Raw genomic sequence first — 16,712 nt, 5'->3', positions numbered from 1 at the left:
AAGCTGTATAAGTGTTTTGTATCCTATAAATAAGGCTTGCTTTTTTGCATGTTAAATTTATATGCTTTTTTTATCAAAACTATGGTTGTGTAGAACTGAGGATTTTCACACTTGAATCATTTGATTGGCACTAAAGTCTTATGGATGGTTGATTTTTTAAAGATGAAGAAATGTTTGGCCAAAAAATGTTTGTTTAAATTTAAAAATTTGCAGTGCTTATATTTTTATTTCACGCCAGCGCATATTTATGAAAGAATTTGAGAACCCTTTACTGATTGGCATTAATTGTCTTTATGGAAGGCTGTAAAATCCTTTTAGCAAAGGGACTGGTTGAATTGAAAATAGCCTAAAATTGGTTTTATAGTTTTAGAAAATCTGGAAATTAATTTTTACAATGAATTGCGAGAGAGAACGATATCCTTTGATCGAACTTATCAATTTCAGACTGATTTTTCTGACAAAACCAAAATCAAAATATTCGTCCTGAGTTACTGAAAATTTTGGGATGTGACGTCTCGGAAGTGACGTGTCGGTGGTTGGTGTTTGCGCGGCGAGCGAGTTGGGTTGGGGGCCCTTCCAGCTCGGTGGACAGGCCGACTAATCGGATCTGCCATGCACGTATGGTGCGCCCGCCGGCCGAGCTGCTGGTGTCGTCCTCGTTAAGAATCAATCCATCCCTCCTACTACTACCCACTTTCCACCACCTCTCCGTTTGTTTCAACTGACACGACGGGCAAGCAGCGGCAGCTTTTCTTTTTCAATCAGGGGAGCAGTGCCATTGAGCAGAGGTGAACCCGAAATGCTGACGCTCGTCCCGCCGGTGCTAAATTAATTGATTGCTCGGTGCGTGTGTGTGTGCGTGTGTCCCGAGTGGTGTTCAAGTGATGGCCCAAGTGCAGCGGTCGTAATTCAGTTCGGCAAAATGCCACCAAGGTGCGGAGCCCCCGTGCGCCTCAAGGACTGCGGACCCAACCGCCGCCGCCGCTCCGCCCGAGTCCAGGTAATTTCAACGCACCGTTTTCCTCTTCTAACCTACATTTCCTGATTTTATGCAAACACCGAAGCGCCTAGGTCAATTGTTAAAATAATTTAGCAGTGAGCGGGACCGCAAATTGATTTTTATTAAGACATATTTAAGTGTCTAGCAAATAGTTCAATAAAATGCGTTCAAAAAGCTTACGGCTTAATTGTTACAAAAATATTTACCGTGCAAATAAATTTTTCCATTTATTTAATATCTTCTGTATACATTTTCCTTCCTTATTTCTAGCACTTAAAGTGTAAATTTCAATCAATATCACAAGCTGATTTTTTCCTTGAAAAAAAAGATGATTCATGAAATATTTATGAGTTTAGCCCATTTTGATGCATTTATTCTATTTAAAACCAAAAATTTTAATCAACCAGAACTATTTGCATTTGCTTGCTTCCTCTTTACTGTTTTAAGCTTGTCCAAAATACTCTTCTTTCTAAATTGTTTTGTATTCATGAATTGAATTTTTCGTTATATTAAATTTTCTCCCAGGCAAATTTAATCGCTCATGGTTTTTATAAGTTTAGTAAGAATCTACGCAACTATTTGAAGCCTCGAATTGAAATATTTTTTCAAATATTTTTAGTTAATAATGTATCAGTTGGTGTTTATAGTGACTAAAATTCATCATAGTTTAGTTTATTTTTATTTAAGGCAAATTTTAAGCCCAAAGCAGAATCAACCATTTAAATATGAGAAAACAGAGTACATTAAATTGATCTTGAAATTAATAGAGCACATTTTCCTTAAAAACTAACAAATCGCAAGAAATCAATAAAATATGAGCGATTTAATAGTAATCTGAACAAATCTTCGATGAAGTTGCCAATTCTCTAATAGATGGAAAAATGTGTTTCCTTTATGGATAAAAGATGTTTATTTGATTATCAAATAAAATGGTTTTCTTATAAGACGCAGATAATGAGACTTCAATAACGTTAGAACCACCATTTGCTATTAGTTGTAAATGATTCCATTTTTATTTACGATAAAGGATCTTCAAATTTCTCTTTTTTAATCAAACCCTTTTAGCTGGTAAAAATTTGAATTAAAATACATAGTAAATAGATATTTATGGAAGCGTTACCTCCTTTTCCCATTTTGCTATGTTTCAAAATGTTTACATTTCTATTTAGAAATAAATTTTTCTTTTTTCTTTACGAATCTTATAAATTAAAAGTTGAAAGCGCACTACTTATATTCTGAAAAATACCAAATAAATAAATTAATTATATGGGGCAAAATGTTAAATTCATCGCCAAGAGCCAGAAAAGCCACAGTTATATAATTTATCCCTCCCCAAGATGTGGTATAAATAAAATATTCTCAGTAGTTAAATTCACTCTAGATATTAGTTAAATTTTAACCTCTTGATGGTTATACTGTCTCGATCTCTCTTAATCTTTTGAGGAAGCATCATCCCCTCACTGTCAGAAGTACTTGTTTTCAGATATAGAAGTGATGGTTGCGAGCTCCCTGTAATGTGCGCTTATGGCATGGCTGGAACACACATAACCGAAAGTAGGAAGCATACTAACGCTGCCCCTGAAATATCGCGCGCACCACTCACTGCTCTGGCTATTAAACAATTTGCTCAACGCAACAGTAGCACTTAAATCGCTTCAAACGCGCAATCTTATAACTTCAGCACACAAACACGAAATTGCCAGTCTTCCCAAAAGAAAAACAGAATCTACAAAACGGCTTTTCAACTGCATGCTTTACTAAAACAACATTTAACACCAAACCGTTTTAAATTAGTGCTTTATCCCTGAGGGACTATTTTCTCAAATCAAAATGGTTTTCAGGATTTTATTTCTTTAACATTCCATTCAATTTCACGATGTAAACTTTGGTACCAATACCATTTTTTTAAAATTAAGTGACGCATGTATCTAGTCTTGAATGATGCAATGATCATTTCGTAAGATCAACATAAATTTTTTTCAGGAATGGAATAAGGCAATTTGTTGACATGTAATGTACCCAAATAAGAGGCTTCACAAACATCAACTCAATAGCAAAATTACTAAATTTACAGCATTAATTATTGTTCTTAAACATCTGCCAAGACGTTTTATTTACCCGAAAAAATAAAATAAAAACAAATTCTTCTATTTGTCACTTACAATTGAAATTATAGTGCTCTCAAATTGAATTTAAATAGAAAAATAATACATTTTTTTCAATTTATTAGACTTCCATGCCTGTGTGTTCGCTTGTGGGAGTACAGCGATTGTAAAATCAGTAGAGGAAAAGATAACGTCACGGCAACATCTTCCAAATGGCAAAAATTATAGTACAAACGCATTTAAATAAAAAAAAAAATAAGCGCTGCACCTTGGCATTCTCTAATAATAGGTTTTATTAAAGTACTTTGTAACTCCTGTAAAATTTTCAAGAGTTAAATTACGTTTTGAAAAATTTGTTGAGAAGTAAGAAAAATAATAAGACTTTTAGACTAAAGTTCAAAATTAAAGTTCACATTATTTAGAAATAAAAATTGGCTAGGTTAGTGTAAAGCCATTGCCTCCGTTTTTTTCTTTCATTTCTTCAGAGATACCGTTTAAATTCCAATTTGCAAAGACCGTCGGAGGCATGAAAAAGCAGGGCAATTACTTACTCAGACACGAGCCGCAATCGCTGCAGCGTCTAACCAAAATTAATCACAAGCGCACGCACCCGCAAAGAGAGCAATTCCAATCGGCGCGCAGATGAAAAGCGCGCGGGGGGTGACAGGGGGTCGGCAATGATGTAATTAATTAGAGTTTCCACCCTGCTCTCTGCGGGCTGATGAATGCTTTGAAGTTGAAGCCGGATAACTTGTTGATCGCAGGCAACACGATAACAGCAGCAGCAGCAGAGCACCCCCAAAAGAGCAGCAGCCATGGATGCTGGATGCTACGTGCCCAACAACCCCGCGCACTTCGGCCTGGAGGCGTGGCCAAGCGTGGTGGACCCCGCCGCCCCCGCCAACCCTGCCGCCTCCAATGGAGTCGGCTCCGACATGGCAGCGTTCGGAATGCCGACTCTCGATCTCGAGCCTCTTCCTAGTCTCTTCCCGTTCAGTCCCTGTTCTGGCACGTCCTACAAGTGAGTCCTTGCATTTTGAATCACAATCTTTTTTCTCTCGCTTTCTTTCTGATTTTGAAATTCGCTGAAGCTGTGCAGAAGGGTATCCACGAAGATCAGGTGCAAATTATAGCCCAAAACGTTAGATTTTTCTATTAATTAAAAGGGTAATTTATCTTTCTAAATATTTATTTGGTATCACTAAGCGTGATTCAGGAAATATCAGGAATTAAAAGATATTTTGGTGATAAATCTCGTGGTTTGTTGCATTTTTCACAGAAAAATTAGAATTCATTGATTTCGATGAGTTTTTTAATATCGGTGTCCCAAGTGGGGTAATCCTATTTCATGAGAAATAACGTACATCTAGATCATTCTGATATTTTCACATTAAATTACACGAAAGCCCTATGATTTGCACAAGTCTTCTTGGAGCGCTTGAATAAATCAAATTTGTAGAGGGCTGGGAATGGGAATTACTCGTTTTTTGCGGTCTCATGTTGTTTTTTTTGTGGCTAGTTTCAACGGAATTTTTCGCACAATGTGGTTTATTTGATCTGAGCTTCAAAACAGCTTAGTTGGAAAAGGCTGAAAAGCTTTGCAAATTTATTAAAAGAAACTCAAAATGAGTTTTAATTTAACTTACCGGATGAAAGTCGTTATTTATGGAAAAATACCTTCAATGGTCCAATTAATCTCCTAAATTGTTGATATATTAAGTATATATGGATTTTGAAAATATATTGTTACACTAACACATTATTCCACTAAAAAAGGTAAATATCAATCAAGTTTGAAAAAACTGCAAAATACCGCAAAAAAAAAACAGTGCACGGCAAGTTTGAGAAACTTTCCAGCATATCGAGTTTGAATGATTTTAAAAGAAAGTTCTTGCTCCGCTTCTTTAATAACATTGATTTAAAACCAGAAATATAGTAGAGAGCAATTAACACTGCATGCTGCTGGATGAGAGTTTAATGCGTGAGGCAGTGAGATGGTGTTTTGCAGAGAGTTGAGCATCAAAGATCAGTCGAACAAGCCAGCAGGCGGCCACGACATGGCAGACGTGTTGCTCTCGCTCAAACACGCCGTCGTGCACCCAGGCCAACTCGCCCCCGCCGGGTCCCTCTCGCCCAACTCGTTCGCTTCGCCCTACCCGTCCCTGCAGCAAACGTCGCACCAACTTCCGTCCGCGCAGCTCTCCTACACCGTGCACCCTCATCACCAGGTAAATCCATACGTGAGTTTGCAAACAATTAATACATCTAAATTTTTATAACTTAGTTTTGCATCAAATTAATTTCAGTAGTTTTGGTTTAACTAATGGTAAGAAATAATGTTAGCCGTAAATTTAAGCACTGAAGACGGAGAAGTATATTCACATTGATTTTCTTGAAACTTGAAAACTTTAGGCCAATTTAGTTTTCAAAATCAATGGCTGGAAAAATTCTAACAGTTTCACGCATTTTGAACTGTCTTCAACAATAAAAATCCTCTTCTTTTAATTCATGGGAACAAAAATGAAATTAAGTTAACCCATTAAAAAGATGCTCATTTAGCAATAAGTGAAATAGCCTGGGTTTTTTATCATTTAAACCTGAAGTTGAATTTGATTTTTTAAAACTATGATGATTAAATTTGTGCAGATGATGTCTCCAACCGGAGGCTACGGAAGCCAGTATTGTACGAGTGACCCCACAGGGTACGGAAGTACCCCGCAGCAACAAAGCCAGAACACGCAACACTCATCGGCCTCTATGTTCCCCAGCATGAGCGTAAACGTGTCCATGAACATGACCATGGGATACAACGTCCCTGACCACCAGATGGCTGCTTGTCCACAGGTGAAAAAGAGTTTTTAAAGTATTTATAAAGAGTAACAAAAAATCATTCCGGGGTTTTTAAAATTTTCTTAATACCTCAACCAAATTAAACTGATTGTTTAATGAGTCCTGGAAACTAAAATATGAACAACGATCCATTTCTATCAATTTCAAATTAAATATCTCTTTGGTTTCCGACTTTGTGGCAAATTGTCAAAATTCAAATGGTTTTAAATCAAGACTAAAGGTTTCTCCCATTTCATACGTACATAATTTAGTAAAATTCTAGATTATAATTCTGTCACGTAATATCGCTGCCTTTGAATGATCTCCGTCAAAGGCTGCGCAAATGAATTACATGCGAGAGGGATTATGTAAAATGGCGGCCGCTCATCAATTGATTAAGCGAGAGACACCCCATTGGTCGGGCGGCCCCTGCGTTGCCGGGCAACCCGCGCGCGGCCCCTGCCGACGGCCGAGCTAGGCAACCCGCGCCAACAGGCAGCCGCGCCGGTTGCAGCCATTGACGTACGGCAGGCGCTCTGACGGAGCATTCCATTCCACAGCCGCCGCCGCGGAAATGTGTAAAATTGTTTACCGTATGCTAGCTTACAAATTGGATCAATGGCGTAATTTTGTTGTTGGACTGCTTGCATCAGCACTTACTCTATATCACGCCCGGCAAAGTGACTTGAAAGACGAATAAGAAATAAGGCCGTTTGGCTCATTTTTTGTCTCTTCTTCGACGGGGGGCTGTATAATTACTTTTAGGAATGAATATATAGGGGCTAATGTTTAGAAGTTTTTGTAAGGGCAAATGTGTTTCAGAGCAGGTTGCTTCTTTTGCGTTGTAATTGCGGCTCGCAAGGAAAATCCTAGGATGCGTTAAAATTAGTGATTTATCGCTGACGAAAATTTCATAAATTTCGGCCATATGAGGTAAAAATAGAATTGATTGGGAAAGGGGTGGCTATAGACACCGAAGAGGCTGCTGGTGGATCACGCACAATCATCTAAGAAAATATTTCCCAAGTCACTAATATAATAACGCCTAAATGTGGCGGGAGAAGGAATTGGTGAGTGTTTTCACAGTCAGGTTTGCTGATGAGGCTTGGAATTGAGCAAAATTGCTATACATACCTGCGCTGCAATTGATTTTTTAATGCGCACGATTCATTTGAAATTTTAAACTCCTGACCACACAAGCAAATAGAAAATTTTCCAGTACCATCTTAGAAAGTTAAGAAATTTTCTTAATTTGTTTAACCATTAGTGTTAATCGGCCCAATCATAATTACATAAATTCCCACGCGAACGGAAAATCTGAATATTTATCTTTAAAAAGTGCGTGCAAACAACATTTCGCTTAATATGAACAAAAAACTTTTTTTAAAATCAATTTTTAACTATCCGTCGGTACTTTTTAAGTACATAATTTTTAATCGAAAATTTTGTCTGATAAAATCCACGTATCCAATAAAATCATCGATAAATGTCAAAAAAATTCCAAGGTTCCAAGCGTGATAGAAAATATATGTATGTCCTGTTCATTAAACCCAAATTAAAATGCCCATATTCTTTGAAAAGTGTTTCAAATAATTTTTTTCTGCTTTTTACGGTTTTTTGATCAAAAAAGAGGAAAATATCAAACACGACCTTATGCGACCTTGGTAAGCGTTTAACAATCAGAAGCCTCTTTGGGTCTTTTCATGGCAAGAGGTTAAAAATGTTATCTCTCCAGTTATGAACAGCACTAGTCTGTATTTTCGTGTTTAACTTTCCTTTTTCTCAATGCCAAAAAATCCGAAAAACTTCCCACCAGGTCATGCAAAGAGGAAAGAACGTTTTCGGCGACATTTATTTTCTTTATTTCTGGGCCAGAAATGGTTACCGATCGTAGGGAGTCTTTCCTTGGTTCACCGGCTGCTCTCCAAATTGGGCATTTTGCACTTGGTCTGAATGGAACTAGCCGAAAAGTATGACCCAAATGGTCGGAGAAATGGTTGTCGTTTGCAGGCGTGAAAGAAGCTTAGATTTGTTTTTAAAATGAGAACCTAAAAAATGTTTCACATTTCACAAAATAATTTCAAATTATTCAGGTAACAGATTAAGAAATAATGTTGTTTAATCATTCGCAGATGCAGTGGGCGCCGAGCGGCTCTCCGGTGTACCACCAGCAGAGCCAGGGGCTGCTGAGCCCACAGGCGTACCCGCCGGCGGCCACGTACTCGTTCACGGCCGACTTCCGGCCAACGAGCGGCAGCGACGCAGCGTCGGCGGTGGCGGCGTCGTCGTTCAAGCCGGTGCTGAGCAAAGCGTCGCCGCTGAGCTTCGGCAACCGGCGGCGCAGCGGCGGCAGCACCAGCAGCTTCGGCAAGGCGGTGGGCTCTCCGCCCGGCGCGGGGTCTGACGCCAACGGGGTCGAGTGCGTCGGCGGCAACCCGCGGGCCAACCTGTGCCGCATCTGCGGCAAGACGTACGCGCGGCCGAGCACACTCAAAACGCACCTGCGCACGCATAGCGGCGAGAAGCCGTACCGCTGCGGCGAATGCCACAAGTCGTTCAGCCAGGCTGCAAACCTGACGGCGCACGTACGCACACACTCGGGCGAGAAGCCGTTCCGCTGTCCCATCTGCGACCGGCGCTTCTCGCAGAGCTCCTCCGTCACCACCCACATGCGCACGCACAGCGGCGAGCGTCCCTACCGCTGCCGCATGTGCAAGAAGGCCTTCTCCGACTCGTCCACGCTGACCAAGCACCTGCGCATCCACTCGGGCGAAAAGCCCTATCAGTGCAAGCTCTGCCTGCTGCGCTTCTCCCAGTCTGGCAACCTCAACAGGCACATGCGCGTCCACGGCAACGCGGCTGCGTGACGCCACTGGACGCTCCTCTGCGCTACGCACCAGCCGCAGCCCCCGGAACAGCGCCGCTACCTGCACTGACTCTGAACTTTTCTTGTGCCACAATCGTGGACGCGATCCAAAGTGTGCGTGTGCGGTGTCTGCCCTGAATAACAGTGCCGGACGCTTCCTGCGTTACGTTTGAATCATCGTTGACGTTGCAGCTTCCAATCATTCAAAATGAGCTCGTCCACGTGCTCTTTCAGTTCGTTAGCGCCAATCAGTAGCTAATTTATTTAAAAAATTGTCTAATGATCCTGACAAGTCAACCTGTGTGAGGATGGTATTATATAAAGGGTGAATTTTGGAATCACCTAGTTTTTCCAGCTAATGTTTTACAGCTTATTTGTAAAAAAAATTAATAATAATATCTCCAGAAAACGCATAGAGTTATACATATAGTTATATTTTTTCTTGCGAGCTTTCTCAATTTATTTATTATTTACCATCTCCCTCCAGTCCTAGTAATAGTTTTTTTTTTAAGTTGATTTCTATTCTGCTGAAAAAAACCATCAATCACGGAAAAAGCACGTGGGCGAGTTATTTTACTTTAGTGGAAGAACCTGCGACAAGTCTGAATTTCCCAACTCAAGAATGCGATCTCAAATTATGACCTTAAGAGCGGACAATTTGCCATTTTGGACCCCTTTCCTCACACAAGTTTTCGATTCCGCAACTATTCATCTTCGAAATACGTGGGTCAAAGATTGCACTGTCTTGTGAGCACCATTCAAGTGTGCTGAACTTGCAATTTCAGATTGAAAAATTGCCAACATGCTACAATTTGCGTAAGCACTTTTTTGCAACGAGTCGTCGTCTCTACAAAATTTGATTATTATTAGACCCAAAATCTGTGAGAGGGTTAATTTTGTCGGTGACACAGGTCTCAAAAAACCAAAGACTCGTGTTAAAGTGAAGTTCATCTCTATACAATCAATTTTTTAAACGTCCTATGTGTTGAGCACCATTGGAGTTATTTCTTCATGTATTTGAGCATCGTGGTAGTGATTTTTTATTTAAGATTTTAACCAAAAAATTTCCAATTCATCAAACACTCATGCAAAATTCACTAGAAGGCAAACAAAACACACTTCTTAAAGAGCTATCAGGGCTATAAAAATTAATATTTTATTTTGGCAAGAGAACAAGTGAAAAAGATTATTTAATTTTTTAAGGTTAACTTTAAAATCCGCGTTTAATTTCAAAATTAAGAATTGTTCAGCCGGATTGGTTTTAAGACTTTACAAATTGAAATTCGGAAATAATAAATCGATTTCGGCCACTCAAGTTTCCAGATTTCTTCAAAGCACTCGTATTGAAAATATTGCTCAAATCTAAAATAACGGCAATTTTAATGTTTTGAATAAAAAAATATGCAGTGAGGTGAAACAATTTTTCATACCAAAATAAGTCAGGGGGATTAACCTTGCAACCATGAATTAGACAGGCCAAATATCACACTTTTTTGCTAGTGTAGACTTGTAGCTACACCAAATGCAGCGAAATTACAGAGAGATTCCCTTCAATGCAACAGAAAAAAAGTTTCGTCGAAATCCGAGCCTCACGTTCAATTAAGTGGCATCAAAATTAGCATTTAATCAACAGCAACTGTGCGAGTAATTGACACGGGCGAAGCTGTGAGTTTGGTAATTAGCTGAGGCAACGGAGCCACACAGAGAGCAACGAATTGAGATCAAAATGATAAAAACGCGCTTCATCGACACTGCTTGAAATTAATTTTATCTGCTCAGCACGTTAAGAGTTGAAAATGTGGGGCGACTTGACGTGTGTATTATTGTATCATAAGCGTGCGACTCAGACATGTGAACAAATGTTAAGAGGCCACAAACACAGCAAGATAATGAGATCTCATTACCATTGATAGTATTTATGTATTATTTATTACGACGTATTAGAAGGTTAGAAAATTCATTTGTCGCACTTTGGATGTAGATCACTGTGCGAAGAAGTAAATGTCCAAGTCACTAGTTGTTAAGAAAGCTCATTCGGTAACTTTGTTACGTTACTGTTGCACCTTCTAAAGGGTCGAATAAGAAAGATAATTGTAAAAAATAAAATATTGAGCACTTTCAGTGGGTAACAATCAAGACAGAGGGATGAGGATCGATTAGCTGGTTTTCCCTTGCGTTTAAATCACATGAAACAAAATTTGCAGTGAACAAATTTGTTCTTTCGTTTCCTGCTGGTGCAAATTTAAGCCTTCAACAAACTACTTCTGATAAGAAATTTCACTTAACTAATGAAATTACACATAAAATATTTCATGATTCAAGACAATTTGTTTGACCATTATCTTGATTGTTCCACTTAGGAAGTGAAGAAAAATGAGAACAATATTGATTGTGTTGCAAGTTTACATTGCATCAGATCACTCAGTCGGTTCTAGTTATCGATTTGACTTAAATTTGTTTACACCGCACTGATTCTCAACACGTTTAGTGCGACTTTGCGTGACATTTGAAAGCACTACTTATTGTAAAATAAATAGTAAAGCTAAAAGACAGTTGGTTTGATTCGTAATAAAAATCCCGATTATTTGCACTTTTTTATTTTGTCAAAAAATCTATACAGAAACTTCCTAAATAAACAAAAATAAAACATGATGAGAGATACTTTGCTGGGTAGGTTGCCAATCGCGTAACAATTTCGTCGGATTATTCAGAGGTCCACACTTTATACACATGATTAATCAACAGCGAATATTTTTGTTTGGCTAATTTGCGTGATGAAATTGGTTCCCTTGCATCTTCGCTTTGACAAGTTTGTCGATTTTAAAAAATAAATAGAAAAATATCGTGTGTGTTCGTGTGTAAGTGTATGCGTGTGTCATCACTAGTACAACAAGGGTTCAAAGTGGAACAAGGGACGAAATCCAACGTGAACCTACAAATGAACCGAAAGAGCGGCGAAATTATAAATGCAAAGTTAAAAACGCACGCGACCAAACTGGTTTAGCCGCGCCAAAAGGCCCAACCGCGCAAATCAAGTCTCAAAATACGGCCCCCCAATTGCTGCAAAACAACGCTTGGACAAATAAATTTAAGGGTAAACAAAGTACTTTGACTTTGACCAGGGTGAACCCTGTCTGTCCAAGTCAGGGCCGCAGCATTCGGAAAAAACAGAGATTCTCCACAACACAGCTCAAAGGCTGGTCTATTTTACAAAACAATTTAGTTGCAGCTAATGCTCAGATATTCGCGCTGCAGTCATTAAAAAATCTAATCTTACAATTTGATCGTTGAAAATCGCATCTGCGTGAAGCTGAGAGGTTTCAAAAGTATTCAAGTGTTAGGATCGGATAGATGCCTTCCGCCAGCTAATTTAAAAGTTTCGGACATTATTTACTCGGATCGACTGCCAAAATGAATAAAAAAAGACACTGCGTGCTACCGCCTGGGCAAATTGGAAAGTCGTAGCAAGCCATGCGCGATTTTGGCAGGCAATCTTAGTGTTCACGGGAATAATTGTCCTGCTCTAATAAGTAGTGTTTGTTTAATACTGTAGCAGGCCAAAACAAAACAATTCTAATTAATACCTGCTTCATTTCTGGTTCCAAATTTTCACAGCCTAGTTGCGAAATTATGCAAAAATTGTAAAATTTCAAATAAAAATCTATTGAGTGGGTACAAAGAAATCCTTTGGGGGACTTAAGTCACCTGAAAAACCTTAGAATCTCCATTTTGATATTTACACAAATCAAACTCGGCACACTTTGTGAAAATTCGGAACCATTTACTGATTTTCCACTGTTGCAATCACAATCCAAGACACAAGGTAAGAATTTGTTTGTTTTCCAGGGCCACTGCAAAAATGGCACGACCACGGGCCGATATGTTTTTATATATAAAAGACAAGAGTGTGGGGGACGCAGTGTTAAAGGAGAAATTTTCTTAACTGTTATTTTATGCCACAAACCCTATAACCATTGAAGCTAGTTCAGTTTTAACAAATCCTTATATTTTTTTAGCCAAAATGGGCAGCACAGTGCCTCGGACGTTGTTTGGAAGGTGAATTAAAGGACAACAAATCCGCTTTGCTGCCGGCAATATGCTCTGATTTGAGTGGTGCTGGGTTTTCCGTTTGCTTGCGTGACGAAAGGTTCAAATCATACATGACGAGGTTGCCATTACGTAGTGTCTAATAATATTGTTACAATAATGCAAATTAATTAATCAACTTTATCGTCGTCATCATTCCCTTTAACATCGTCTTCATCTTCATCCCGCATCATCTTCAACTGCACTAAATTACGATTTATGTTTTTTTTTTTGTGTAATTTTACGTCGTTATATAATGATTCTTATGTTGTATGCGTTACCGTAGTTATATTATCAGTGTTAAGACTAACTTTAAGGATGATGAAAAAAATAATCAATCGTCCTCTTCGATAATTGTAGTTACATGGCCTTTGCGAAAGGTTGCTCAAACACACACGCCATCGCGGTCGCTCAGTTCCGCAAGTCTTTCCTCCCGTATGAACGATCGTGAGCACTGTTAGTTCATGGGATGCTTCACTCCTATTTGCTGTCGTAATTCAACACACCACCACTTCTCTAACTCCACATCCAAGAGCAAAAGCAGCTTCCGTTATATCGAAAATCTACTTATTCCCCGGTTTTGTACTTGTGGGTAGTCGTGCCGGTCGTCCGAGAGACGAGGGAGGACCGGGACGCGTCAGAGGTTTAAGCACTGGCATCGCGTGAGACGGATTCTGTCCGTTTTGAATGTTGCGAGTCGGCCATGTCTGTCATTCTTGTCTCACGTGGGGTGGTTGGCACTGGCAGTTAGTGCACGGCCTCGGACGACTCGGCCTTGGTTGAGTGGTGGTTCGACGGGTCCGGTGTGCTGATAGGCTAAAATCGAATCGCCGATTTAGACTTGAGCAGCCGCGGTGTAAAGCAAGCAAGAGGCGACTAACACTGCTTACGAGCATGCAACAGTTAACCACTACAACTCGCGAGAAAAGAAGCGTGCAAATTTATGTCGAGTGACGAGTGACAGCAGGCAGACCAGACAAAGGTGCATAAATATGAGGTAAATGGGGTATTAAGCGAGAGAAGCAGGGTTGCAATATATTCGCATGCAAGAATATTTGCATCATTTGTATTGGTTAGAGGAGACAAATTATAAAGTAGGACTCCGCTATACAGTTGGTGTGCAAAAAATATTCCCCGACATAAACATATCACATTTAAATTAGTAGAGTCGTCAGTCACGCTGCGAGTACCGCAAAAACACGATTTAGCGCGAATGCGCAGAAACCGGTTTGTACTTTGTGTAAAGCACCACTTGAAAGGCGGGCTGGTTGCGTTGCGGCGCTGTGACGCACAAAATCACACGCGCAACGCTACTGGCCATCCGTTCAGGGAGTCGGCTGGCTGCGTTTTGCTGTGCAAGCTTTGATGCATTTCGCCATTGCCTGCCTGTGCTTGCCCTCCAAACGCACTATTCAAGGAGGAGAAAAAACAACTGGCGCTTAACCCTCACTTTGCACAGCAAAACGCAGCCGAGCACCTCTCAGAACAGCGGCCGGTGGCGGTGCGCAAGTCGTATTGTGCGTCACAGTGCGGCAACGCAGCCCGCCCGCCTCTCAAGTGGTACTTTTCACAAAGTTCAGAGCTGCTTCAGCTCATCCACGCTAAATCGTGTTTTGCTGTAGTTGCAGCGTGACCGATGCCTCAAATATTTTAAAAGGGATGGGTTTGTGAACGAGGAATCTTTTGTTGCACGCCAAATCAAAAGCGAAGTCCTTTCAGCAAAATATCTGACTTGGTAATAAAAGCCGACTTTCTAGCTATTTTTTGCCCTACCAAATTAAAAGAATCAAGGTATTATGCTTCATAACATTGGGAATTGACTGAGCTAACTTGCAACTGTGTAAAAAAACTTATTGTACCAGGCAATTAGGAAAATTTAAGAAAACACTGATTTCAAATTATCAAATTTAACATATGAACATAAACGTCCGTTGAAGTCCATAAAATTCGTTTGGAACAAATTTATTTACAAAAACAGCTTTACTTCTGAAAAACCATACATTTCAATTCGGTTTTCAACTTAATAAGCACATAATGACTTAAATTCCCAAGTATAATAAAAGTAAGAGCAACAGGATATACAAGAACTGAAAAAATGGTGTGAACACAGCAATATTTCTAACGCATAGACTATACCAGTGGTTTTGCAAAGACCCAACAGTGAGTAAAAATAATTAAAAAAATGGGTCTAAGAGAGAGAGAGAGTACTTACAGGAGTACTAACAAGGTGCTGTGGAATTCCGGGGACGACGGCAGCGGCCGAGGCAGCAGCGGCGGCTGCGGCCACGGAGTGGGGCACTTCATGAGTGGTGGTCGAGTGGGCCTGCTGCACAGGCAGCGCGCCGCTGCTGTAGAAGCCACCGTTCACGCCCTCGGGGTAGCCTGTGTTCAGGAAGTACTCTTTGTTGACACAGTTTCGAAGGCTGTCAGGGATGCGGCCAACGATGGCCCGCCGGATCTCGCTGGCGGCCATCTCGCGCAGCTCCGTGCACGACGCATCAGAGTAGAACGCCGCGTGCGGCGTGCACAACAGGTTCGGAGCTTCCTTTAGAGGGCCTATAAGCAGGTTATCAAAATTAAGAACTGCCTCACATTGGAAGTTACTAAACACTACATTAGTTGCTTTATTTATTGTCATGCATTATTGACAGAGAGGGAAATATAGGTTTTAAGGGGGCTAATGCATTTATTCCATATAACTTTAAACTAATTAGTGTGTCTGTAAGTCTACTGTAAGAAACATTTATTACTTATTTCACAAAAAAACAGATTGGCAAAAAATTCTGACATTCCTAATCAACAGCATCAGCCAGTAAGTGATAATAGCGTACCAGTGAACACATTGAACGGCTCGTTCTCGTGCACGTCCAGGGCAGCTGCTCTGATGCGGCCCTGCTTGAGAGCGGCACTAAGAGCCTCGTCATCGACAAGCCCGCCTCTGGCAGTGTTGACGAGGAAAGCTCCCGGACGCATTTGCTTGATGGTGTATTCATTGATGAGGTGGTGGTTATGCTCGTTCAGGGTGCAGTGCAAGGACACGCAGTCAGATTGGAACAGAAGATCCTGTAATGCCGAGAAAATAGGTTCATTTTAATAACCATCATTAAAAGTTATGTACAATTTATTCCATAATTGTTAGCTTTTTTTCTACACAACATTGAGCAAATAAATTGATAAAATCACTAACCTGGAGCGTGTAGACCCTGGTGAGTCCAAGCGACTTTTCAATGCCGTCGGGGAGGTAAGGATCGTAGAAAATAACGTTGAATCCAAAAGCCTTTGCTCTGAGGGCGACAGCAGAGCCGATACGGCCCAGTCCCACAATGCCGAGGGTGTCACCTCGTATTCTAGCGCAGCCCTGTGCGGCCTCGCGCACCTGCTCAGGCCCAGTGAACTTCTTGCCCTCACGCACCATGTTAGCCAGCCAGTAAGTGCGTCGGTAGAGGTTGAGTATCAGGCAAAGAGTCGTGTCAGCCACCTCCTCCACGCCGTATCCCGGCACATTGCACACTGCGATGCCCAGCTCGCCAGCAGCCTGTGGAATGAAACAAAATGTGAGTCAGGTTTATATGTTGGGCCTACCTTCAGAAATAAAATGGGTTTAAATATCGTGACTTTGATATATAATATGATCATGTACTGCAAACCAGCTTTTACCTTAACGTCAATGTTGTCAACGCCACTACCAATTCGGACGATGATGCGCAGCGTCTTGAACTTTTCTAAATCTTCTTTTGTTAATATGATCGTGTGCCACATCAAAGCTCCCACAGCCTCGTTCAGCACCTGCATAAAAAAATAGAAGGCGGCGATGAGCACGGGAGGG

General features: G+C 40.6%; 2 protein-coding genes across 10 annotated transcripts in view; one reads left to right on the top strand and one right to left on the bottom strand.

Moving 5' to 3' along the window:
- Positions 1-16,712, bottom strand: part of CtBP (C-terminal binding protein) — a 28,377-nt gene that overhangs the window by 4,925 nt on the left and 6,740 nt on the right. For 2 of the 5 annotated variants that reach the window (XM_065495946.1, XM_065495948.1), the window contains 4 exons: positions 16,544-16,672; positions 16,074-16,421; positions 15,718-15,949; positions 15,099-15,442 (listed from right to left, as the gene is read on the bottom strand). In XM_065495946.1, coding sequence (XP_065352018.1) covers positions 15,099-15,442; positions 15,718-15,949; positions 16,074-16,421; positions 16,544-16,672 — 1,053 coding nt within the window. Of the gene's footprint in view, positions 1-11,381; positions 13,703-15,098; positions 15,443-15,717; positions 15,950-16,073; positions 16,422-16,543; positions 16,673-16,712 lie in introns of those variants that run through there. The other 3 variants (XM_065495950.1, XM_065495949.1, XM_065495947.1) reach the window with 3 other exon arrangements.
- Positions 754-12,371, top strand: gl (glass). 5 transcript variants are annotated; one of them, XM_065495943.1, is made up of 6 exons: positions 754-1,000; positions 3,870-4,126; positions 5,096-5,345; positions 5,752-5,807; positions 5,874-5,949; positions 8,067-12,371. In XM_065495943.1, the coding sequence occupies exons 2-6, from the start codon at positions 3,921-3,923 to the stop codon at positions 8,799-8,801; spliced, it is 1,323 nt and encodes a 440-aa protein (XP_065352015.1). In that variant the 5' UTR covers positions 754-1,000; positions 3,870-3,920; the 3' UTR covers positions 8,802-12,371. The 5 variants fall into 5 exon arrangements, with proteins under 5 accessions (XP_065352015.1, XP_065352014.1, XP_065352016.1 ...); XM_065495944.1 differs by having other exon boundaries at positions 756-1,000; positions 5,096-5,333; XM_065495942.1 differs by having other exon boundaries at positions 755-1,000; positions 5,114-5,345; positions 5,752-5,949.

Source organism: Cloeon dipterum, chromosome X (assembly GCF_949628265.1).
Source record: "Cloeon dipterum chromosome X, ieCloDipt1.1, whole genome shotgun sequence".
NCBI lineage: Eukaryota > Metazoa > Arthropoda > Insecta > Ephemeroptera > Baetidae > Cloeon > Cloeon dipterum.
The sequence above is the reverse complement of the archived record's forward strand: the minus strand, read 5'-3'. Positions and strand labels throughout refer to the sequence as shown.

What these genes read in the sequence shown, in the direction of transcription:
- gl (XM_065495940.1), top strand. Translation starts at nt 3,921, where the DNA reads ATGGATGCTGGATGCTACGTGCCCAACAACCCCGCGCACTTCGGCCTG. An exon ending in TGTTCTGGCACGTCCTACAA is followed by an intron (nt 4,127 to 5,095) that starts GTGAGTCCTTGC and finishes TGCGTGAGGCAG; the next exon opens with TGAGATGGTGTTTTGCAGAG. An exon ending in AGATGGCTGCTTGTCCACAG is followed by an intron (nt 5,950 to 8,066) that starts GTGAAAAAGAGT and finishes AATCATTCGCAG; the next exon opens with ATGCAGTGGGCGCCGAGCGG.